Genomic DNA, 26677 nt, shown 5'->3' with positions numbered 1-26677 from the left:
ATGGCCGTCGGGCCACCGACGGGAGGATCCGGCAATCCTCCTCCACACCCGGCCCCGCCGGTGCAACCGCATCCGATCCTCGCGCCCAGCCCACTCTTTGCCTTACCGACGCTGAACTTTACCGCGTCGCAGGTCGCGACCGTCTGCGAAACGCTGGAGGAGTCCGGCGACATCGAGCGGCTGGCGCGGTTCCTATGGAGCCTGCCGGTGGCGCACCCGAACGTGACCGAGCTCGACCGCTCCGAGGCGGTGCTGCGAGCCCGGGCCATCGTCGCCTACCACACGGGCCACTTTCGGTAGGTTTCCTTCTTGGGTCGCTTGTTTCCTTGCGAGATGTCGGGTCCTGAGATAAGGCGCCACGTTGTGTGGCATTTTAAGATTCTTTACCCTGTCAACAAACTCCTCCTTCAAACAAGTTTAAAATTTATCTATTAAGGATCAGGGAGATTTGTGTAATCCAGTTGGAACTTGGTGGTCAGCTGTAATTATTTTTGAGTAAGAATTGTTCTATCTCTAGAATTGTTCTATAATGATCGTAATTGCCTGCTGTAGGCAATCTGCTCTAATATATTGCTTAGAACACGTGTGTGTTTCTTTGTTCCTTCTTTAACCCGCAAAAGCTACGTTTGAATAAAATAAGTGAAGCTTTAGGCAACTATAATGTCGATATCATTGAGATATTTTATAAAACCCATAAAGTGTCATTTACTTGTAGTCACAACCTAAGTTAGACCTATTTTTGATCAAATCTTTTATTTTGATCTTTTCAGTTCCAAAAAGCTTATTCGACACTTCTTAATATGTTTTAATTTGTTGCAAAGAAAAACGGTCACTTTGTACAAAATTGATAATAGAAATGGTTTGATTAGTAGCTTGTAAAACTACAAATAATTAAGGGAGTGTAGTGTTTCTAGTGTTCGTAGTGTTCGTGAAAATGGAATTAAACTGTGTTCAGAGCGTGTATTTGATACAAATAATTATGTTTAAAAAAAGAATACTTTGTGGAACATTAACGTAGATAAATCTAAAAACGATTTAAAATAAAGATCGCCAGAATTGATCAAAAAAGGTTAGGAACAAACAGCATTGAGCATGAGCCCATTCGTATCATGTCGTAACGTAACAACTGGATAGACAATTTAAATCCCATCGTAACTTCGTTTGGGCGTGTTTGGTATCCGCTTGACGAGCGTGGAAGGGGAGCTCAAGTTGGTTCGGTTAATCGGGCAGAGAATTAGGGAAAATCTACGGGTGGTTTCCAGCGGGTGGAAAGCTTGCGTCCCGATAATCGATCAATTTCGAGCCCCAATCATTTCGTTGCGATCGAACGATCAGTTTCCATGCTGGGAAACGTGCCCCCAAGGTGCGGGAATGTCGGGGGCAGCGTGCTGGGGGACGGGTAACAGCGAATGAGGAGCGAAATTTGTAATAATGATCTCCAAATCGGCAGATTACACCGTTCGCTTCCCCCACGGTCCCGGTCGACGGCCGGGGGTCGATAGTGGGGCCCGGTTCGATCCAGTTGACTTTCCGTCATTTTTCGACCGAATCTCCCCCCTTTCCCGGGAAAATCTGCATCACACCCGAGGGGGGGCGGCGTGAGGCGACGCACGGCCAACGCTTGTTCGAACGGGCAAATTATCGTTAAATAATTTAATTAGCCTGTTATCCGTGTTCAATTTGGTGGTGCGCGATTGGCAGCTGTTCATCCGTAGATCGTGTTCGCCCGTGAAGGGAAAAACAAGGAAAAAGAAGGGTGAATAAATATTACACAGTCCATAGTTTTCCTCTTTGGGAGCGTTTTCACTACAACGACCAATCGATGTACGATCGAGGAAAATCTGTAACGAACGATCGGGAAGGAATCGATCGTGCGCCCGTAATCGATGGAAGTAATTGTAATTTATAGCTACTTATAAACGCACGCTTCGTAATTTTCTTTGGTTTCACTTTACGCTCGGTTGTTAGAGGATCTTAGGTGTTTTTGTTTGCGTTTTTTCGTGCCCAATTTTCATGCATCGGGCTTCAGATATCAGTTTGTGGTGCAGCAACACTCTTGGACGCCGGTGGAAAGATATTTTGGGGTTTCCCGGTCTTATGAGAGCAAACTAAATTGTGGTGAAATTGTAATGTGTTATTTTATATAAACTTTGACCGTTTCTATTTTTCCGTTCCTTTTTTAGCGAACTCTACTCGATACTCGAGCGGCACAAGTTCACAAAAACGTCCCACGGCAAGCTGCAGGCTATGTGGCTCGAGGCGCACTACCACGAGGCGGAAAAGCTCCGCGGACGACCGCTGGGTAAGCATGAGCGTGTGTATTCCTAATTACTTAATGTCAGATATCCCGTTAAACGTATTATTTGTATTCGTTTCAACAGTAAATATTTGTTTTTGTTTCGTATAATTTTTCTGAAATCAGTCAGCTAAACGTGTCTGTTTACCTATCTGACCTGTAAAGCTATCCAACCAACAACACCATGTAGTAAAGTAGAAAATTTTCGTCGGACTATCGAAAATATTATGTCATATGTTTCATTCAAAGTTTAAGCCATCTGTTAGTAATCAAAATTGAAGAAAATAATATACAGTCTATTAGAAATGTAACTGACAACACAATTACAACGATGGCAATCACTATCGTCTCACCTTTCACGATTTGAACGGAAGGTTTCTGAAGCTATCCAGGAATAAGGAGTTATCCAGGAATAAGGAATCAATTGCGTATATTCCATCGTTCGATACACTTTTTCCACTATCATCCATCAATGCTACGAAATTGAGAAATTGGTCTGTGTGATTTCCTGCCTCACGGGCGTCAGACGTCACTTCGTTTTCGTTTCATTTTCCAATCACTTGCAGGAAGAAGGAGAAATTAAAAACGGCTAGGAAGCATTCGATGTTAGGATAACAGTAAGGGCCGGTAGTGCATTGCAAATCCAATCCATTCATTTTAGACTTTTTTAGTAGTGTTTGCACATCGTTGCCAGCCCGATGTGAAAAGTAATAATTTTTGTCTTTCTTTCCGTTCTTCTCGGTTCACGCGATCCGTTCGCATCGTCCTGGGCAACCACGACGTCAAACGACCCCCAACACCGACTCATCCGCCTCGTCGTCTTCAACCGGTTCATGCATCGATTGCGTCCATTTGTCCTCGCGATATCGTCCTTCGCGACAACAACCCGTTCCACCACCGTATCCAATATCCGCTCCACACCGGATGCGGCCATCCCGCGCGGAAAACCGTGATGTGTATGTGTGTGTTTGTGTGCTTATGTGTGTGGGACACGATGGCGATGGGAAACAATCTATCGTGGGGGTTTGTTTTTTTGTTGCTTTTATCGTCGCCCGTTGAAGGCCCAGTCGATAAGTATCGCGTCCGGAAGAAATTTCCGCTACCGCGCACGATCTGGGACGGCGAGCAGAAGACGCACTGCTTCAAGGAGCGGACGCGCAGTCTGCTGCGCGAATGGTACCTCCAGGATCCGTACCCGAACCCGACGAAGAAGCGCGAGCTGGCGCAGGCGACCGGCCTCACCCCGACGCAGGTGGGAAATTGGTTTAAAAACCGACGCCAGCGGGACCGTGCGGCTGCGGCGAAAAATAGGTAAGTGACCTCGTGGTCGTCCTCGTGGCGGACTTTTCCGACATTTTTTTGTTTTCCTTTTTCCTCTCGATGCATTCCACGTTTTTTCTCCAAACGCCAGCGTTCCTTGGGATCGTTCGCGGAAAAGCTTGAAGTCCCGTTTCGTGGGTACTTTTTTTCTCCTATGTTCTTGGGTGTTTGTGTGTGTGTATGGCTCGACCGGCTGACAAGATTGAAATTGAGCGGATGGACGGATCGGGTTCATCATCCGTTGGTTTCTTGATAGGGATATTGGGGTTTGGTTGGTTTTAGTGTTTTCGTCCGCCGATTTGTTGGCGCTTTCACTTCCGTAAGACGGACTATGGGCCAACACGAGCAGTAGACAAATCCTTCTGGGGTATAACATACACACACACACACTCGCTTACACAATCACATACAATCTAATCTGTCCGTTGTGCCGTGTCGGTCGTCCGGTGACGATTTTCCACCGGAAACGGCGATTAAATGATTTACGTTTTGTCGCTCTTCTTCTGCACCTGGGGCACTACTGGAAGGACATCGTCACTTGTGTTGTTTTTTCGTGCTTTCTTATTGTTTGCTAGTGTTGGCGCTTCCCACTTGGTTCGGGTTTTTTGTTCTTAATTCAGGAAATTCTTGTTGACCATTGGTTGCATCGGCGGAAATTGAAGGAAATTTGTCCTCAGCGGACTTTGTGTAGAATGTTTTTACGTTTTTTTTCTTTCCAATAGTTAAGTTAAGTTAAGCACAACGTAATGAGAAGAAAATTCACAATTCTATTCATCAATGTTTCAAGGAGGGTAAACAGTAAAAAACGGAATGTTTTAAATTTATTTATGTGAGTGTAGAATGGCTTAAGACTTAAAGGCCATACCTAATTATCATTTGTAGCCTATTGTTTGGCGAGTAAATACACCGTTGCAAAACGAATTGTGAACATTTTTCAAGAGGGATCGGGTACAAAAAAGGACGAAAAAACGGTTCGGGAACGGTGTTCTCCTGTGCCAAACCCTGTTGGCCACCAGGGATAGGGATGGAAATGACCAACGAATTCGTCCGTGTTGCGTCCAGCGTCCGGCAGAATGTGCAAATGAGTATAATTGAATTTTAAGTCCGTCGCCAACTCGCGCTCCTCGTCCGGTGTTATTTCAACCAAATGGATTCTTGAGCCATCAGCATCAGTGAAATAATTAAATACGCTGTTCGACAACAGCGGAAAGAGCATGCGTTTGGTGAACGCTTCATAGCTGACAAACTGAACAGTTTTGAAACTGTCGTTTTCATTACATTCGTTTTCAATGGCATCCAAATGTTGGTGCCAGAAGAAATGTCGGAACGGCGGGCAAAGAGTGGCCAAGAAGATCAAAACTCTTCAGCATCGCTTGGTTCACATCGCTGTCAAAACACAAACATACCGTGCGAAAGTCCTCGCATGATGTAATGAGTCTTGTGTCCACACGCCAGGCTAAATAGCTTGGGAATAGGAGTTAAAAAAAAACAAACGAAAAAAATCCACAGTCTAAACAAAAGCATTCGAAATGACTTCGGAATCTCTTCGTCTAGGTCGCGTTGATGGGGGAGCCAAAATAAACAACGCGCCTATAGAACGCGAGGGAAACGGAGGAACTAAGGGAGGATCGTTCCAGCGAAGGCAGTAAATTAATGGATGTATTTATTATGTATGTTTCTAGACATAAACTATGGGAACTATAGTTTCTAACTATAACCGTTTTATAGTTCTTAACTGTAGTAGTTTGGCCGGGATCGAAATAATAACAACAGACGGAAAAAACGCTATCCTTTACATTATGCATAATTGTAAATGTAGTATTGGCAAATAATTTATTACTACAACTCGAACAGAAGATGTGAAATTCTCATATTTGCAAGTTCCATTGAAGTTTTGAGCGGTTACCTGAAAGTGTTTCCTTTTCCTTTCTTCTACAATGAACAAAAATAGAGGGGCAAACGAAACGGTCGCAAGCACAGTGGAAAACCTATTTTCCCGGTCTTCCGAACCAGACCAAAATGGCTACCGACCTGAGCGTCGGGGGTGATTTCACTTGATTGTTTATTTACGACTCGGATTGACTGTCCACCGAAAAACCGCAAATCATTCACACTCCCCCGCACCCTTTCGGCCATGACTTGACTGCACGATTTGCTAATCGTGTCTGCGCTTAGTGCCGTTTTGCTTCCTCGAATGCTTCCCGTCGGGTTCGTCGCTTCTCCAGCAACTGCCGAGCAAATCTTCCGGGCCTTAAATCGCAAATCCCCAGGTCAGCACCATTAACGGCGACGGCCTACGACGTCGCAACGAGCCCGAGCACGGACTGGGCAATGTTTTGGGAAAACCCGGATTAAGGTTAGCGTCTTGCTGTAAATATTGTGACTATTAGTGCAGCTTTACGGCTAATTACTGGACCGTGCTTTATGAATACTGCGACTCCGGGTTCGGGCCACTAGCTTTCTGTGCGTCGCGATCGATTGAAAATCCCCCATGGGCAACCTGGTGCGATCGTTTGTGAATGGAAACCACAGGAAGTGACGCCCGGCGAGCTCGGGGTCATCTGCTACCTGCAAACGTGTATCGGATGGGAAACAAAGACTACGCTACCACTAATGACCAACAGGTCGGGGGTGAGTTTCGAGCCATCCCAAAATCTGTTTTGATTGTGCCATATTATGGTGGAAGACTCCCGGGTTTTACCAGAAAGATGTGGAGATGTGTTGGTTTGTGCGGATTATCGCATTCTTCCGTTATCGTTAGGACGTTTCGATCGTTTCGTATCTCGCCGGACGAGGAAATGACCGTGAAGCAGCTCATAGCCTAGTGGAAAAGCTCGTGTGGTCCATATAACACCGATTCCCGTTTCGCTGTGTCAATTGACGAATAATTTGAACAACTTTTAACGTTTTGACATCTTTGGGGAGTTTTTCGAGATGAAATGTTTCACTTCCAAAACATGTTAAAGATGGGTTGTGGAAACAAATGACTGATGCTGCAAATATTAATAATGGTTCAATAGATACATCTAGGTCTCATATGGAAAGTATCTGCCGATAAATGATTTCGAAAATTATATATTTCTAGCAGATCGTTGATCTTACCTCTGTGGCCATTTGTCTATTTCTAATTGATATGCAAACATTTTCTCCACTTACTTTCACTTCTGCTCAATGCCCTCACAATTAATCTGTTTTGAGGTGAAAAGTTATCGCTGCAAATATGATATATCAACCAATCTGTCGGACAAACGGTTGCCGGATTTCGCAGCCCCGCCGTGCAATTCGTCTTGCGAAACGTGGGCCCCATGGCTGACTTTTGTGGATTCCGTTTCCAGTTTCATAGATGGCTGGATATGGCTTTGAAATAGCTGTTCATTCTTGTTTTTCTTCTGTTCGTTACCTTCGTCTTGCACCTCGTTCATTTCTTATCGACGATTTATCCCTCCATCATCGACAATCATCAAACGGTCATGATATAATCAGGATGTTCGGTATTGATGTGTTTCATTCATGCCAACCATGGTCAGCATTTTTCAGCGAAACTACTGCTGCTGATGATGGCATCGGGAGGATAGGCGGAGGTGGAGGAGGAGAAGGATGAGAGGGAACAAGGTACGTGATGGCTGGCGGATGTTTTCACCATCTCTGGATCGTTATGTTGGGCTTGCGATTGTTGCACGTCAGTTGCTCACGCAGTCAGCCAAACTCCACGAATGACAGGTTGGGTGGAGAAGGTCTCTCCCCTTTCCACACCACCGCCACCCGGTGCCTCCAAAACGACAGTTGGCAGGCTTTCGTTTGGCCAACGCGAGTCCACGGCTTCCCCGAGCCTAATTCATCTTTTGTTTGCTTGTTTGTACGCTTCAACAGCTCAATTTTGTGTAACATAATTGATTGGAAATAGCTTCTGAATTACTGGCAGATCCCTCGAGCCCCCACCCCCGTGCCCCGCACGGCTTCGGCGGGCTCCAGTAACGTTAGTCTCATCTTCGGCAGCTCCACCCGATCACGGCCCGCGCTTATGGGCGCATTTCGTGCGAAGGAAAAAGCCATCGCCAGTGGGCTCCTGGATCGCTCGAACCGGCCTGGGAGTGCCCGGGAGTTTGATGGGTTTTGTGTGGCGAACTGGCCACCGATCTCCACTCGAGGCTCAGCCATGTGGTGGCTTGCGTCGTGTGGCTGGGAAATGTTGAAACTCATCCTCCGGCCCACCCCCTCCGATAGGGAGAGAGTGAAATGAAAATTGAAAGATCTTCGATAACCCCAAAACGCTATTCTTCCCAGTCACGTAAAACGAACATTGGAAATTGATTGAGAAACGCGAGCTGGCCGGGTGAAGGGGGTAAACAGGGTGTCGGTGTAGAATCTTTCCACTCGCTGGGCGACCGCTGTGGGACTGTGGAAGTGGAAAAATCGAACGAACGATTGAGAAACGTCACTGGAGGAGTTTGTGGCTTTCGCTTTTAGTTAGGTTCATTGTGTGGCGTAATCGTCCGGAATGATCCCAAATAACTTAATCAAGGTACAACCTGTGGACCATAGTTCTGGTATGCTAGGACGCTATCGTATGTCTGATGTTCCAATTGGTCTATTTGAGCAACTGGTTGCGTTTACATGTCTATTGTTTGTTTGGTAAGATTTGTTTTGATTATCTAGTCTACCAGTTAAATTCTGCGTTACCTAATTTTGTTACATGGTTTAGTAATCCGTTTATTAACGGATCTTTAATATCACCCAGTATTTGTTGGAGTGTGTTCAATCATATCGTTCCGCTATGTATGTCAAAGCCCACAGGTTTCTAGGCCCGATCGAAACGATTCCAACGAACTTTTTCCACTGTGACCTCTCACGTCGTGATAGAAGAAGGCATTCGGCAAAAGTAAGCAAAAGGAAGCGAGACGAGATTCTACCAACAGCCTCCGTGCCAATCGTGTGCCCGTGTGGTTGGAACCTGATGACGCGATAATAACGACGCGATCGACGATGACGGTGGAGGTTTTTGTGTTGGCTGCGCGCGTTGAAAACGCGCGTTCATTAAATGCTATAATCTAAACAAGCTATCGTTTTAAGAGATTTTTTTTCTCCCTCTTTTCCTTACGCCTTTCCTGTTCCCAGCGTTGCGGCTACGTAGGGCGGTCCGTTGCTACCGTTCTCGCGGGTTTCGCTTCCGGCCCCGATTCACACACCGAACGAACAAACAACCAAACAAACAAACAAAAAGCTCCATGTCTATCCGCCATCACTGCGCCATCGTGGGCCATTTTCTCATGGCAGCGATGATTAGTATTCAAATTTATGAAGATTAACCATTAACGGTGCTTTGGTTTCGTATAATGCCCGGCCGATCGTTGCTTTTTAAGGGAAAGTTTGTTCCTTCACATGATTTTTTGGGGGAAAAGATGGCGGGAGGCAAAATCTGACGGGCGGAATCTGTTTCCATTCAGCTTGGTGTAATCATCTGATAATCTCGCGTCTATGTCTACACGCAACAACACGATCGTTTGGTGCGTTTGTTGCTTGCAGAATGTTTTTTTCGGCCCATTGAGTGTCATCAATCATCGATCCGGTTGCTACCGTCCACCGAATCGATCAACGGTTTGGAAGGGAGGGAGATAGAAACCCTCTCATTCGTCAACGGAAATACTTCACTTCCAGGTCTATGGGGAAGGTATTTTAATTGAATATATCAGCAACAGGCCACCATCACCAGTTATTTATCAATGAGCAGGCGGATGAGGTTCAAGTAGAAGCCTCGAGTTGAACGATCACATTCAGCTCGAACTTCCACCACGCATTCAGCGTTTCTTCATAGCGTCAGAATCTTCTCGAAGATCTTCGCTAGCTGTTTGCCAGCAAGAAAATAAACTCCATTTTACTATTGCCCCATGCAGTGGACTAATTTAAATGATTGCCCTCCACTCGCATCTCGGTGAACCTCCGCTTGGAGCTGGAATCAAAATTAAACCAGCTCGCGTTTACGGTAGATGCTAAGTTAATTAAAACGGTTCATCCCCCTTCTCAAACAGCAACGGGTTGTTGGGATTTTGCGCGGCCACTGGGTCTTTTCCATCCATCCAGATCCAGCCAACAGGATCGAGATCGTGTTCTGTAAAGCGAACAAACTCGCTTAATAGAGCTCAATTGGTAATTGAGGAGATCAAAAAATAAAACTGTCGCAAAGTCGTCGAATGATGACTGAATAACTACAGCTACTGAAGAGTGCGCAGTAGGCCAATCGTAGTGCTCGCTGACATTGTTAGGAGGCGGAGACAAACGTGCCTCGAAGGACCATAAGGAAGTCCAGTAGGTTCACTCCACTTGAAACTTTAAACATCCTGCAGCATTCTCTATCTCTTCTTCTACCTATCCAAACCAACGAACCTGAGGGGGGGGGAGCCTTCTGCGCGGGACTAATGATGTCCGAGGGGTGGCATTTTTGCACACCAGAAGCAAACGGGCCTAATTACTGGACTAAATTATGTTCCCGGGCATGCGTTGTTTGTTATGACAAATGAGCAAAAGCCGTAAACTGTCGCTACTAATTACGGTACCTCTGAGGGTCCACCTCGGCCGGTTATTGCAACACCACCAGCCCTTCCGCCGGCATGCCTGGCCGATGTAAAAGTGTTTGCGCATAATCTGAACATGGGCCAGCATTCCTCGCTGCCGAAAGTGTCGCAAAACATCTTGTATTCTGTCGTGTTTTTTTCCCCTCCAGCACAGTTCGGCACTTGGAGCTGCTGCCTCCCGCTTTGTAGTTCTTCCTATAACGTCCAGCTCCTGATTGCGCCCACTTCGGCTGGGAGCCCAAGTTCTGCGCCGCACGATCGTGCACAAGCACTCCTAATGAGGTAAACCTATAATTGTTCCACATCCATAATTGACAGGCCGTTATGGTCCAGTGTTTTCCAGCGTCCACCGTTGGACCGGTTAGTGGAGCGTTTGCGATGAAATAATAATCGCCGTCATAACTCGCGGTATGCGCAGGGATTTCGCTGGCACTTGGCCGGTAGGTTCGCCAAAAGGGGCCAAAGGGGCTGGACATCAACACCTCATGCATTATGCATGGGCCAAGTTTCTGTGTCATTTTTAGACCGTTTTCAATTATTTTACATTGTTCCGCGGTCCAGCTCACGTATATGCAGCAACAATTGCGGTCAGGCGCCAGGACCCGTTCTTCGGCTTCTACGGAAGACGGTTCGAACGCCACGGGAAGCGTGCAAAAAGTCCTTCCTGGGAGCTGCCGTTGACAAGTTTCCAGTTGTCCAACGCACGCCAAATGCACCCCGGGAGGCCATTATGACTCGGACCGGGGCTACACATATGGGTACGCCGGACTCGACCTCACCCAAATCTCGTGCAGGCAGAACAGAAATGTATCGATAATTAACTGTGCTAATTAATTCTGGTTCACAGTTCTGGCGGTCGAGCTGGTCGGAGGATTCCCTCGGCCTGTTCGGACCGCGCCTAACCGTAACCGTTTGTGACAACTTACTTTGCGGCCTGTACTTTGGACAGGGCATCTTTCTGGTTTGTTTGATTGCGGGGACGAACGCACAGAATTAGCGATCCGGCGACGGGAGGCGTACGAAATGCGCACGTTTCTTTTGCGGCTGCTTTTGGGATGGAAACGCGTGAAATTATGACAGCTCCCAAAGTCGTTAGAGAGTAGTACGGGTGCTTCCGTCGCTCCCCACAGTCTTTTCTGGTTGAATATTATCCCTTTTCGCTACACATACAAACACACACACACACACCCAAATAAACACGAAGCCGACCGGGAGGCGGGATGGCGGTTTATTATTTAATGCTTTTGGAGCATGAAACCTTTTCATTAGCATTGCCGCAAATGAAGCTTTGGCAATTTGTAACCAGCCCCTGCACGGAACGGAACGGGTGGACTCGTTTTGGGAAAAGAATTTCTTTCAAAACCGCGGTTCGATTGCGTATGCATTTGGGAAGGCGCAGGCGGGCTAGGGCGGACATCGTAAAGTGTTCAACGAACCTGCGGTAAGCGCAACAGCTTGTAAAGAAAAGCTTCTGACAGCGTTTGTTTTATTATTTTGAAACAAAGTATTTGTCATGCTCGCGTTTGAATAGAGGTCATTAGCGTCATCTTCCTTTAATAAACTTAAAAGGAATGTCCAAAAAGGAACCAGGAGCTGATGATGATCGTCACTCTATTTCAAGTGGTTGGTGAATTTTGCCATTAACCAATTGTGGAGTTTATAAGAAACCGTCTGGAATAGAATATTTGGACTTAATGTATTAACTCAACTTATGATTTGGGAGAAGATTATATTAGTGTATGCATTTGTTGATCTCGCAGTTTGCATGCATACAAATGTACTGCTTAGCAAAGCTGTAGGAACATCCACAGCATTGTGTGCCGGTGCAAGCATTCGCACATTTCGCGCTAATGATAATTGTTCTGACACTTAGCAACCCCGAGGGCATGTTCTCAGCCCGCGGTTCATCGTCATTTGGCAAAACGAAAGCGGCTTCAGCATTCTGGTCCATTTGTTGATTTTTGTTCTGCTGCCGTCGTCTCCTTTACGTCCCGTTTCTGGCCGGGTTCTTCGAGGCAAACGATTGCTGGCAATGGTGGTGTGTTTAGCTGCTATTAACGCTGGTTTGGCAGGCAGGAAGCATTATGCATTTGATTATAGGTGTAATGTATGATCAACGTCACCTCGGAGCGCTAAGGATACGTGGTTGTTTGTCACTGTTGACCAGCAAAATAAAATGTGTGATCAAGAAGGTAGAAAGGCAAGAAAGAATGCGGGAAAGGTAGATAATAAAACGCGTGTTTATCAAAATAAAAACTAATAAACAAAACGATACAATATTTCCTCCCCAAATGTCATAATGACCAAGTTTGCGAGGATAAACAGTGCGGCCATTAGTGCACGTTGTTGCAACTGGAGCGGGCAAGAAATTTCGGTGGTCGATGAGGGGTTTGCCTAATGACGGCACAAGGGGAGAGTATGAATCCTCCGGTGGGGAAAATAATCATCGAGAAGCCTTGCTGGCGCTTGCATATCGGTGACAAGCCTTAACACCATAATAAGTGGTTCGACAGCCAAACTGACACTAGTCTTGGAGGTGTCGATGCGGAACGTGGTGTCGCCTTGGGCTGTAATTTCTGCATTCTAGTGACATTGGGGTTCTTATTTGGTGGATCAATCGGCAGCAGGAGGAAGGAATGATGTTTTTCTGACTATCTAAACCTCGAGTACTACATGCAAACATTGTTGCTCTGATGGTTTCCGGATAGATTTGTGTGAAAAATAGTTTAATTACATTGTGTTTCGAATAGTTAATTTCGTTTCATAAACCAATGGTAATTCTTACCTAACATCTTAACTCATTTGTGTAACATTTCGAACCCGGCGGCATGAACCTTGTTTACTGAACAGCATTTACAGCGATAGGAAACGCCCTTCCTGTAGCGTGAAACTTTCATGAGCATTACTGAGGTCTATATACTGGTTGTTCTAATCGTCACTTTCGAACGCATCGTCACTTTTTCATTACGGAATCCTAGCGTCGTCCCTGAGTAATCCGGAAGTGCTATAATATGTGCCACGCCATTGCCCTTTACTATTTAGGGCTTTTCGCAGTCTCGACCAGCACAGTGTACTGTCTAAATGTATTTCGAAATGGCTGCAAGGATAGCGATTTATTGGGTTTGGTTCTGGTGCGCCAGGTATGGCCTACCCTTCCATGTCCAAGGGGTGAGAATAGCCAGATACTTGCGCCTTTCCTACTCACCCATCAGATTCCTGAATCAGATTGTTGTTGTGGAAATAGGCGGAAAGCAAAAGAAGCGCGTCGACGCATCCCTCAAACCACCGCTCCCTTTGGTTGCGCACGGGGTGGATCAGAAGGGATTTTCAATTTTCTCTTATTATTATGTGTTTCGTTCAGCGTCGCTTGAAAAACCTTTTTTTTTTTATTTGGTATTTGTGTCATTTGTCCCTAATCACAGGCTGATGAAGACATCACCGTTGTTACAGAGGGAGAAAGAGATAGAGAAAGATCGGATGGCTTAGGTTGGAACTAGCTGTTTTTGGTGACAACGTTTGCAAACAACAGCACACCGCACCGCTTGAGCAGTCATTGTTCCGGATCCGACCGTTCACCAACATCGTCGCATGGGTTGGCATGGGTCCTCTCTTCCACCTTGGGTTTTGCCCAGTTGAAGCTGCTTGCTAGAAGTGTCCATAGCTTTTCGGTTCCAGAGCCGTTGGTGCGCTTAATGCAGTCACGCGTATCGAACACCTCATTCCGCTCTCGCTGGTGACATGTCTCAATAGAGCAATCACGGTAGCCGCCGTATGCTCTCGGCTACCGGCAAGCTGCTCATTATTGCCGACAGATCGGAACCATATTGTTCGCTTTATGTTGGGGTTTTTGATTTTACTTTAATTGCTGGGATTAGGAGTCACAGCCGACACGTTTGCCGCGGTTGAGGTTTTCCTCTTCCAGAGCAGTATCGATACGTTGGTATGGCAACACAGCAAGCAAGCGCACTCCCTCCGAACGCATTCAACCATCAAAAGGAACTGCCCAGCTACCATGCTACGTGTTGAAACATTCGAAGTGGCACAAGAAGCACCTCTAGGTTTCCTTTCCTCTCCAGGAACAGCAGTGAGCGAGGGTCTGCAGCACACGAGAACACTTTTGTTTCGGCACGTTTTCCCGATCCTATCGAAGACCTTTTCCAATCCATTGCGCTACCGAATGTTGTTTTGTGCAAAACAAGAATGATCTGTCGAGATGTAGACAGCTTGATGAAACTTGCCGCTCACCGCCTCACCAGGTCCTCGGCGGAAGTTATCTTGGTACGCATCTTGGCGCAAAGGTAACACCACTCATGGTAGCGATTGTAACGCCCTAGCCCAGCGGCTCCGACCCAGCAGCTCCTCCAACTTGGATCGTCGACCGCCGGCTTACTTGCGGCATTGCTCATTACTTCATGCCTGCTTGATGTGCCAAGTTGGCGGGAGTTTTGGAGTGTTTCTTCACTCCCCTCGCTTTCCTTTTCAGCCTTACCCGGCCAAAGGACGTACTGACCGACAACGTTTGGCGTGCAACATCACCATCGTCCCATGGGCTTGTTGATGCTTTTGGATTTGTTTTAATTTCTCCTGCTGTACTTTCTGTTGTCTATCCGAATCTCAAGTGGCTCGCAGCGGCAATATCTTTCATTCGATTCGGTGAGTACACTCGGAGTGTGTGTGTGTGTTTCGAAGGAATCATTACAAGCACGTAACTTTAGCCGACCGGCTACCGTAGCGGGCGATTCATGTCCTCTCGAGCGTGGCACATTTCGGTCCGCCCAAGGCTTTTTCCCTTTATGTCTGGCTATCTTTCATGCAGTTTTTTTCGTTGCCGCAAGGTTCAGAGAATAGTGAGATCTTCGAGCCGAAACTGAGAAATAAACGGCCGTTGGTAGTGGATTTTGTGGATTGTAAAAGGAAAAACGGAAAAGAGTTCTCTCTCCCTTTCGATTGCCGCACGATCAGTCGAACAATGGTCGTGGTGCGATCATATGGCGGCCACATCATGCCGACTCCAGATCGTTCGATCCGGTCTCTTGGGAGGTGATTGATTGTTTACGGTATAATTTGCGTCGCTTGCCGGGCTCGGATCAGGCGATGGAGTAATTAAATCCTTCGGAGTGCGCCCTGACAAATGGGCGATGTGATCGGCTCGGGGTTGGAAGGATTAATACAGCGGTCCGTGGAGGCGACTTGGTTGAAGCATTTAAAAGGTTTTGCACCATCCACCGGGCCGAGTGCTTTTATTGACGACTAATTAGATACGATCACTTTTCAACGCGCTCGGTGCGCAATAGCCTCTATGATGGCTGGCTTAATAAATAGTTGCACCATCGCAGCAGTTCTTATGTGGTTCGCTCGGTGCAGCTAATGTGGTGTATACTTTGTAGCAACTCTGGCGTCTCGAAGCGGTTTCAACTGCGGATGACGCGTAGCGCAAATGATGGATTATAGGAGGATCAATTTACGCTGTGACGTTTACCTTTTCCTATTACCCTTCAACATGGCTATTTTCGTAGTGAAACATATGTTCATTTGATTATGGAAGCTGTGAGTACAGAACTAGTCACAGTCCTAGTTAATTTGTAAACAACTTGAATTACATTTTCAAGCAATCAAAAATGCCTTCCATTGATCGGAAGAAGACACTGCTGGAAAGTTGAAAAAAAAGATTCCCATCACCGATTCACCTGTTGAACGACCGGTTCCTTGGTCCCAATTCAGCGAGACCTTCGACATTGGCAAAACTATGCCTCTAACACAGAAGGGAACCAACTTCAATAGCATAACGGTCCGCAGGGGTAACAGTATCCATCCAGTGTCTTGTTATGTGTGTGACCGTGCTCTCGCTGACGTTGGGTGATCTGATAAAGGACAGCGTATTGGACCTCCCAAAATCCGGTCTCGCCCAAAAAGGATCGTTAGCAGCAGTCAACCGAGGTAGTCCCCCCCTCCCCGGGGGGAAATCCAGTGTAGGTTGTGTTGTTGGTTGCGCAGTGGCGGTAGCGTATCGTTTAGTGTAGCATTATTTGCAAAAAAGAAGACAAACGTACTGAAGAAGTTAAATACCAGCGTTTCCAGTCATAAAGGTTTTGATAGAAACAAAGTAACGGCGTTACGGTGGTTTTATTCGTGCCCGCTCGGAGTCCGTCGAGATGGCCCTGGATCGAACAGGGACGCACCGGACGGGTTGCCGGTCCGGGGCGGGTTGTTTTGCAAAATGAGATAGAATATCACGTCACTAGCGATTAGCCAGACGTGATTTAACATTCTTTGAATCGATCGTCCACCGCGCCCAGGCGGGCTCCGGATTGACATTGTGCCCGGACGGCTTCTGACTGCGGGACGGTAGAAGCGGTATCTGATCCTGATCTTGCACCAGTAGGTTGGCATTAGACTGGAACCATGAGTGGGGGTACCTAGGAGGTTTCAGGTGTCTTATAAAGCTAAAGCAGGCGCTTGCAACGATTGAATATGTGACACAGGTTTTGATGATGAAGGAATACAAATATTTATTCAACACCAGTGAGTGTATGCAAATCCAAACCTTTCATAAACACATTTTACCAGAAGAAAACATGTGCTAATTAAATAGAATACAGCATTGAATACCAACGAACCTCAGCCACCATACATGTCCTGCGATTCGAAGTAACGTATTTTCTTAACGTCATCGATACTTTGCCACCGGTGTAACCGTCTCTTCAACTCGTAACCATCGAGTTCACCTCACTGCCTCCCTACATTCAAAGAATGGGGTTTATGGGTGAAAACCACCCCTGAGGGGGAACAGCCCATGCCCGGAGGTAACACAATATCGGTCGTGTGCGGTAGATTTCCTTCTGCCCAGTCGGGCGTAAAATATTCATTTAGTTCGATCGCCTTCGGCCGTCGGTCTCTGGCCAAGGGTGGAATGTAAAAAACCAATCCCTTTGATGATTCGCCCAGGAGCTGGGGGTAACCGCAGATTTATACTCGCAACAAAAAAAAAGGAGCACAAATACCATGGGCTCCTTCTGGTGTTTTGGTTCTGGTTAGTAGTGGGGCCCGGTGGGTTCCATTCGGTCGATTTCTAATAAGGTTCTCGAGTATCATATGTCGCACCCTACGCTACGCTCAGGCGAATCAATGTCGCCGGTCAGTGGTTGAGCCGGTACTGCCACGACGAAGAACGAGAAGGACTCCCCGTGGGCACCCCTCAAGGAGGCTCATCGGGGGATGTGGTGTCGCCTTAATTGGTTGAAAATGACTTGATGGCGAACGGATCGGTTACAAAGCCGTGCGGGCTCTTGGGCAGTGCGAATCGAGCCAACCTGTTGAATCGGTGGCGCATGTGTGGTTTGTTTTTTGTTGTACCAGACCTTTACAGACGAATGTGCGTGTGTTGTTCTTTTTTTCCTTTCTAAAACTGTTTTGCAACGGTCCTCCCATCTCAGCTAGTCCCTTTTCGTACCCTATTTCAACTTTTTTAACCTGAGCATCTGAGAACATCGAGTTGCTCACGCTACTCCGAAAAGGACACAGCATCAGCAGATGCTACCATCCAGTACCGTTGTCTTCGATTTACTGAGATGTTTTCGTCCCGAATAAGAACTTGATATTGGTTTATGCGTCACAGATTGCTTAGATGAGTACATTTGGTAGTCAGTTGCCTCCCGCATTGAGGATGAGGATGAAAAGTGATATGTTTTTGTTAAAACCATCAACGCATGAATAGCGTGAACCTATGAAACTGCGGACATAGAGGATAACGTGTTCTTTTAGCTTGTTATCTGTTAATATATTTTAATTAAACTGATGGGTAACTTTCCAGAAACCATGATGTGTAGTGCATGATATCTCAATCAACACAAAGTGCTCCGGCTGGACTCTAGGATATAGTGCGTTTATCTTAATGAATTTCATCGAATCTCTTATAGAAAGTAGGCCATATCATAAATCAAACAACGGACACTATCTGAAGCATCTCGTGGTTCGATAAGCAAACAAACATTCAGTTTTGCCCCGCTGGGAAAAGGCTTAAAACAAAAGGATCGACTGTTCGGTCTGCAAATCCAGCGATGCAAGCGAAGCAATAATCTGATTCAATCTCTGGCCGGCGTCATTTCTCAAACCGTTGGATGGATGGTTGGATTTGGTAGAGAATGTCCAACTCCAAACCGAGAATCAATCGACTCGAGCGGCGGCCGACTCGAATGGCGCCGTACTCTTGACGCGATGACAGTGCACATACACATCCATGGCACGGGGTTGGATGTGTATCATCGATCCGTGGGGCCGGTGGGTTTTGAGGTACCACTTGTGTAATCCCAGGCGTATCAAACTCCGGTATCCTTCCTCCTCTTGCCAGCGGCTGCCTGCCTGCTGAAGCTGTTATCGATCGCGCTCACTGGTGGCGGCACTTCGGGCCTCAAGCCGCACACCGAATAGTTCTCGAACAATGGCGGCAATAGGCGTGCAGCAAAACAATAACAATCACAAACACCCGGGGAAGTTCCAATTCAGCGCCGAAAGCGTAACCAAGAGCAAACAAGAACGGTCGTTGTTGAAATGAATACAAACATGCGCTTGGAGATCTTGCCGAAAAGTGAAGCTGAAACCTATTGAAATCTCACGAGGCAAGGGAAGAGGACAACCGGGCCAAGACGGGTGACCTTAAGAAAGAGATGTGGTGGTAGCCGTGACTAAGCAACTCGTGCACCAGTGGCGGCACTTGGTTCTGTGTGTTGCTCGTGTTTTTGCGTCCTCAAACACAGACTTCCTCAGGCACGAGTGTCTGCGTCTGCTGGTTGCAAGGCTGGCAACGCGAAGATCCGGAGTGATTTGGGTTTAGTGGTTTCTACCTTGTTCGAGGTGGTACTATCAACGCGGGAGCTAAAGGAAAAACGTCGTCCGCTCGTATCAGGCAACCCATTGAAGTATTTAAGAGCGCACAAAAGCTCGGCGGGCGGTAAGAGACGAACCTTCGGGTGAACTTTTTCGATGAAGGTGTCTTTTCCTCCCCATTGCAACCGTGTGGATGAATAAGAGAATAGGGCTTCTGGAAAGTAAGAAAATAATGTTAAATATTTCATCTGTTTTTTTTTTAGTTGGTACAGTTTGTCATACACTTCAATATAAAACAGTATCCTTCGAGGCAGTTTCTGGTCGCCTGGTGGTGTGGAATGCTACAAAGGAGCCGCATCGAACGGATCCCTGCCAGTGCAACCCTGAACCTTCGCCCGTGTTTAATTACTCAATCATCTGCTCGGGCCGCGTTTTTTTCTTTAATGGATAGCACTGCTCCCCCCTCCCGGTACGCTAGGAGGAATTCTTGGCAGGCTTGCGCCGGTATGATATGCGGCCGCTTGTGTAAGAGTGCTGTGTCGCAGCTGACCGCTGGTTTGCCCGACTGCCGGCAATTATCTTCCGCCTCGCCGCAGCGACGTGACGAAGTGGTTGACAGGCTCGGGAGATCATTTTGACACCTCAATGCTAGCGCGGCAGGCAGCTGCAACCTGCGCGTCACAGGCCGGCGGGTTGTGCAATGCGACGACGGAAAAGGTACCGCCGATCGATTACCGAATCCGGTAGATATTCTCAATTACCAAATGAGGCCGGTTGTTTACAACTGCTTGCTCAAAGCAATTATTGTAATTGATAAATTGTTGTACGGAAATCGTATGGTTTCGACTATTTATTTTCGTTTTACGATTGATTGATTTGTTAAACAAATTATAATCCAAGCGTGCTAAGTGTTTATCTCACTCCAAACCTGGGTCCTTCAGGCCTAGAAATCCACTCAGAAGGGTTCTCACATTAGTCACACAGTTTTGTCATATCAAACGTCCGTCCAACATTTCACAGTGCGTGACAAGATCGTATCGATCGCCTAAATTAACCACACAACCGGAGGATGGATGTGTCAAAATTTCAACAGGCATTTATAAATCATTAGTGATACTCAACCGACCGTAACACATTGGCGTTGGGTGATTTGGGCCTTTTTTTTTTCATCACCGTTTGGGAGGGATAGCTTTTTCTGTAGCGTTGTTTAATCGCCATCCCCGTTCTGTACCGTTTATCACAAACTCGACTTTGTTACGCTTCGGATGCGAGCTCGTGAAACCTACAGCCTACACATTGAAACTTGGCGAAAACTGGTTTCTATCCTGCAGGACGGAACTGACGGGACATCACATGTCTGTTAGGTGCACACACGCTCGAGAAACACCCATAGGAGGAAGATAACCGATTACCTCGATGTTTGTTAATAGTATTCAAATTTTATTGCCCGAGTGTCATCCAATTGTTGATGAGGAGGATGATGAGGATGATGAATAATAAAGATATATCTCGCGCTGGTCTCCCGTCTATGGCGTGTACCGGTCCTCGGACCGATCCTGACAGCCAATCAATTATTGGCGCGAGCTACGTCGAGTGAGAGCTGTGAATTTGGAGAATTTGGCGCCTCCCAGCTTCGGATCGTCGCGTTTCGTGTCGCCTTCCCGCTTGGCTTCACCGACAATTCAATCTGGTCGTTTTGTGGCTTAAGGTCTTCACGTTTGGGAGGGGTTTCCGTGGTGGACCGTGGAGGTGATGTGGATTAGAAGATAGATCGATAGAAACCACCAAGGAATCCCTTCGCTGGTGACGCATTAGGATGTTGGCTCTAATCCGTTGGGAGTATCTCTGCGCCTCGGGATCATTGAGCCGTCTCGGGCTCCGTATGGGGCGAACGGAAATCTTGTTAATCAAATCTCACACATGAGTCGCCAACGGATCGGATCGAGCGGTGGGCGAAGGCAATCATGTTCCAACGCTGGACGTCTCGACAAATTGAACGATCGTTCGTTTGGAGGAGGTCCACGGAGGATCGACTTGGTCGATCTAGTTCATGATTCGTGTGCCTGAACTCTGTGTTACGGCTCTAGCGACCTCTGCTTGTTCGTTCTGACGTCTCTTCTGGCACTTGCCCCGTACATTGCAGCGTCTATGTTGCTGATCAGTACACGCGAGTGAAAAAAAACCAACCCAAGCAAGAGGCCGGAATCGTTCATCAATCATTGACTTATGATACATCTTTATGATAATGTTTCTTCGCCCCCAACAAACCATTCTGGTAGACTATACGAAAGCCACAGCTCTGGCGTTCGTTTTCCCTATCCCTCTTTCTCTCTCTACCGATGTTCTTTGGCTCGCTTTGGAAGCTTCCTTTCTAACCTCACTCTCCAGTGAAGATTCCTCCGGTTGTCCTCAAACTCCCTGGAACGCTTTCGTCGACCCATGCCTCGCAACGGAACGGGGGCGAAATGGTTGTGAAGATGAAAATTAACAAACAACTTTATTATTATGAAGAAACGATTAAATAGAATGAGGTGTACCTTTTTTTTCCTCGCGTCTGCCCGCAACCGTCCGCTCCTCCCGCATCACAACACTGACGCCCGGCAGCCAGCCAGGGAGGTTCGTCAAGGGGTGCTGCTGCCTGAGCCACGGTTGTCTGCGTCGTTTGCGTCGGGTGGTTGTCAACATTTCTTTCCCGCTGCTGGAATGTGAAGGGAAAGAACACTCGAACGGGCTCGAATGGACCTTGTGGTGTGTAAGTGCTGCACACAGGGCCGGTAGCAGTTGGCCATTTTTATTTACCGCTCAGTTTTTCCTCGAATTGCGTTGGATATGACGATCGGCAAAGGCTCCAGACGCGGGTGATCCGAACAGTAAAAGCTTTGCACCCGGAGGGTGCACTTTGGGGTTCATGATAATGAAGAAGTCTTTTAAGGGAAGCAACACTCCCTCGTGTCCGGGAGCCTCTCGCTGGTCTTGGGAGGTTTCAATGGGACGCAAGGAGAAACCCTATCCTCGACAGCACACACGGAACCGTGCAAACAAATGCAAACAAATCCTCGAGCAAACAACAGGCGGGTGGTTGGACCACTTCACGCGGATGTTCTAGGTCCTACACACCCGAGAAGAAGTCGGGGAAGCGTCCCCGTTGTGGTCCCCATTATTACAGTAATTTGTCTCTGAGCAGCGGGCAGTGTTAGGAGCTGGCACTGGTTTTAACCGTGGTTTTCCATTCGACTCGCGACTATGCAGTAGAAAACGGGGGCCCGGATGTCATGGAACCAACACACACTCTCAGTGGCACGAGGTTGCCGGTGCCGTTCAAGTCATGGCCGACGAACTCCACGCAGCGCCCCGCTCTTGGGCGGGTGTGCGCGCCGAAATGCGTGGATATGTGTCTATAATTACATTAATGTGACGGGTAGATTACGATCTTGACAAATGAAGATTTTTACACCGCTGATGGGCCGCGAATGGTACCGCCACCTAGTGCGGGTTGCGGCTAGCTGTCAATTTCTAAAACCACTCGACAAGGTGCTCGAGACGGTGGTGCGCTACTACTTACTTCCAGCCTGCCAGGCGCACGGTACGATGTACGGTATGGCGACGGAATTAGCGGGTCATTGAGCTTTCCTTCAGAACCGACCGGCAGGGCACACCGGGGTGGATGGGTTCGTTTCGGTTCAGCAGGAGTTAATAGCGGCAACTCAACCCCTTCCCGGGGTCCCCACCCGGAGAGGAAGGTGTTTGAGAACAAGTAGTTCTTTTTCAACTCTTTGACGGTTATTTTTAACGCACCAATTTTTTTTTTAGATCAAAAATGGTATCTTTCCGAAACACTTTTGAGCCGAATATCGGATTAAATTTGAGGAACAAAAACGAAAACAAGAACCACGGACTAACCACACGCGCATTACCTATGCCTCAGGCATCATTAATCAACATCGGCGAAACAATAACGTGTGTGAAACCGATTGGACACACATGAAATTAATACACACATTAGCACCATCATTACTTCTTCTGCTGAAGGCGCTGTTTTTGTTTCGACATTTACCTTCCTTCGTTATGGTCACTTTTGGGAGGATCATTTCTGAAAAGAAAAAAAAAACATATCTTTGCCAGTTGTCTGCTCTTCTCGTTGTCGATTAACTTAGTTTCTGCTTATTGAAACTGTAGATTGTTATTTTTCTTGAAGATATACTATGAGTCTGAATCTTCATTGCGGGTTTTTAAAGAAACACCCTTTATGTGAATATATTTCGTGGATAAGATTTCCTCGGGATACTGGAAGGTAAGAAAGCGACATGAAGAATTTCCCACGGCATGTTTTGGGTTGCAGAAAATAAAGGATTGAACGAGAAGACCACTAAAAGGCCAAGGTGTGTGAAGGAGCAATATTGCCCATAAACATTTTCGCTCCTATTCCCACCGCACGGCATTTTCATGCGGCAGTTTCGGCGGGTCCAACTTAACTTTAATTGATTGAGCCACTTGAGCAACATTTGTCGAGTGCGGCACTAGACGCCGCGGCAACGAACAACGGCTCTCCTTCCCTTTGAAGGTGTGTCCCCTACGCCGCAATCCATTTAACTGGCGACGGGGCTGGTGGTTTTTCCCCCAAGAGCCAACCATGAGAGCTGTAGAGTTTCCCGCCCATTGGAAGCTCCACCGAAAAGGGGTGATGTAGGATGGAAAGGATTTTCCTCCCTGCAGCATGATTATTTCGAGTGCACAAGATTGAAGCGGTTCGATCAAGAAGTTAACTGCTACTAGAAGTTGCATCCCTCTCGTTTTGCATACGATTGCATAATTATTGCTCGAAGGGGACGCCTGGGATAGCAAATTCGGATTGAAGTGATCTTGCCCATCGATAGTTTTGCCTCTGTTACGACCAGTTTCCCAGGACTTTTTCCCAAGTCGTTGTCGAACTTACTTGACGTGCTGAAGTGATGTAATAGAGTCGTGAGTGGTGGTATTTTGGAAACAATTGCTTTTTGGAGTGTTCGAAGTTGCAGCAGTCGCTCGAAACCGGCGGGAACGGGTTGTTTTTGCGATTTCTGTTTATGCAACAATCTTTTAGTCGAGAACGTAACAAACACCTTGTTGATTTTCGATTGGCCTATTTACCTGGGAAAGCGGTGAGAATATGAAAACGGGTACAAGAAATATGTATCGGCAACTTTGAGAGTCTTGTCGAGTAGCGAAGTGTCTGGAGGTATTTTGTGTTTTCATTAACAATAAACGAACGAATTTTTGTTCAGAGAACTCAGTCTACGGAAATCATGGGAAAATATCAGATTATTCCATCCACTCCATTCGCATTATTTTTTTGTATTTCGGTATCTTTTTGGCAAATTTTTCTTTTTTATTATTTTTATAAAAGTATCATTCTATTTATAAATTGGATGAAAGGTAGAAACGTGTTGAAATTAATTGATGAGTTTAAAAAAATTAAAACTTTGTACAAAAATGTTAAAATTTGTTTTGTTGATAATTCTCTCAAAAAATTAACTTTGCTGACCATATATTTTCTATGGCTTTTAATTCACTTATTCTTGATTTTACGTTTCAAACTTCGTCGTAAAAGGATTTTTTCTCTTCCTTCAGCGTGAAACATTTTCCTTCGTCCTTCCCGCTTTAAACCGGGATGGGGCAATGTGTGTTGGATTGTTTTCAGAAGCACCTTTTATTGTATTTCACTTTATTTGTGCACACATTTTCAACGACGCTTTCCAGACGGTACACTTGAGCGTCCCTCCTGTCGCAGCTCCGATGGAAAACATATACATAAATATTGTTCTCCACTCGGTCGTTCATTGTTTTGACCCGATCAATTTTGACAATGATGCAAACTATTTACACTGCATCAGGACCAGCACAACGGCATTTGGGGAAACCAGGAGCGCAATGCTTTGCTTCGATACGTTGTTCCGTTTCCTTTGGTGCGTTTTTCTTCAGGCATCTTGAGTGTTTTTTTTTGTCTACGTCGATACATTTCTTTACATTGCGCTTCGGGGTTTTTTTTCCGCTTTGCTATGGAATTTCCCCGAATCATTTCCCCCTCCGTTGCACGGCGATGATGTTTGTTCGCTTTATTTTGCTTCCTCTTCCGCTCCCATCGGCCGGGGTGCAAACGTAAATAAACAAATGAACTCACAAATTTGTAACAATTGAATTAGAGTTGCGAGTTTTTCCCGTGCACCCGTGGGTTGTTTGATCGCGATAAGGACTCGTCAAGAAGTCGTGTCGACGCTGGGCATCGTTTAAGAACCCGCTGACGTTCGAAATTAGACGACACCCCATAGACTTCCTCTGCTCGGAAGAAAAACGGTTCCGCTGTAAACGATGACGTTTCAGTTTTTCCACCGTACCGCTCGGTTTCGCCGCTTTTCTTTGGGGCTTTCCCGATCCGGTTTGTGGGGCTGTGTGTGTTTGTGTGGTTAATGCGTTTGTTATTTTATCTCGTCGACCGGACGGGTGAACGCGGGACGCGACTAAAGTGCAATTATGACGCCAGCGCTCTGGCCCAGCTGACAGATGCTCCCGTTTTAGGTGTTTGCTTACAGCTTTTTTCTCGGTGGTTTTGGTGCCGGAAAACGAATTCGAGTGTTTTTCTTCACGAAGCCGAAAGCAAGCGTTTGGTGCGTGCGGTAGGTACTGTTGATTCGAACCGTCAGTTGTCTTGTTTTCGAGTCATCTGGTGGCGTTCTAAGAAAACGGAGCTAATGGATTTCATGCGTGGACCGTTAGATGGTTCAAGGATACCTACCGAAGGGACCGAAGAGCCGATTTAATAACCGATCGTCTTAATCTACCTTCTGGTGGCCACCCAGTTATCTTTTACCGAGGAGTAACACTAGAAGACATTGCCATTTATGTTAAACGGTGCAAACTCCAAAAATCAAGATTTTTTCCTCTCGCTTGCCTTAAACCGTTACAAAACGAACGAGATAAATTTGACCCCAGCTAACTCCAACAGACGGGGAACGGGTTGGGTAGATAGCGAGCTGCTTGGGGCAACCGGGATACTTTTTCATCGTGCGTGTGTGTGTGTGTGTTTTTTGCTCAACCGGAGAGCGTAAATGATACGTTACCACCGAAATCGGTAACATGATACTTTAGCTAAATGACACGCTCCCTTACCCCTCCCGTCCCATTCGGTTACCGGCCGATTTGTGACCACCGGTAATTTACGGTTAATAACGCGTGCACTCCGTGTGGTTCTTCTAATGTAACTCCACCCGAGGAACATCACTTTCCATTCTGGTGTGGAAAGGTGGAAAGAGTTTTTCCTTATGCGTTTCGACGCTCGTCGCACATCTGGGACACACTTATCGCCGTGTTGTGCTCGAAGCGCAATCTGAACAGTGTCGCAGAATTGAGCCATCGACATCATCATCTAGCTGATCGACACACGAGCAACATCGAGCCGCTCCCCTTTTCGGTGCACCTTTCAGCGACTCGATGTTCGTCGTGGTGTCACATTTTCGTCTCATTTACGGCGGTGAATTATGCGTAATTAAACGGCGATGCAGTGGGAGGGCCATAATTACACAGCTTTTCCCCCTATCCCCTTTTGATCATACTTCATTTAACCCATCCGCAGCATGTAGGAGGTATAATGTGTCGATGATTTGGAGGGATCAACATGATAATATTAGACTGATGG

At 46.7% G+C, this 26677-nt stretch overlaps 1 protein-coding gene across 1 annotated transcript in view; it reads left to right on the top strand.

The window, feature by feature from the left end:
- Nucleotides 1–26677, top strand: part of LOC131287217 (protein Optix) — a 54643-nt gene continuing 27966 nt past the window's right edge. The window contains exons 1-3 of the mRNA XM_058316250.1: nt 1–296; nt 2184–2302; nt 3358–3607. Of these exons, the coding sequence (XP_058172233.1) occupies nt 1–296; nt 2184–2302; nt 3358–3607 (665 nt within the window). The remainder of the gene's footprint in view (nt 297–2183; nt 2303–3357; nt 3608–26677) is intronic.

This window comes from Anopheles ziemanni, chromosome 3, assembly GCF_943734765.1.
Source record: "Anopheles ziemanni chromosome 3, idAnoZiCoDA_A2_x.2, whole genome shotgun sequence".
In the NCBI taxonomy this organism is placed as follows: domain Eukaryota; kingdom Metazoa; phylum Arthropoda; class Insecta; order Diptera; family Culicidae; genus Anopheles; species Anopheles ziemanni.
The sequence above is the reverse complement of the archived record's forward strand: the minus strand, read 5'-3'. Positions and strand labels throughout refer to the sequence as shown.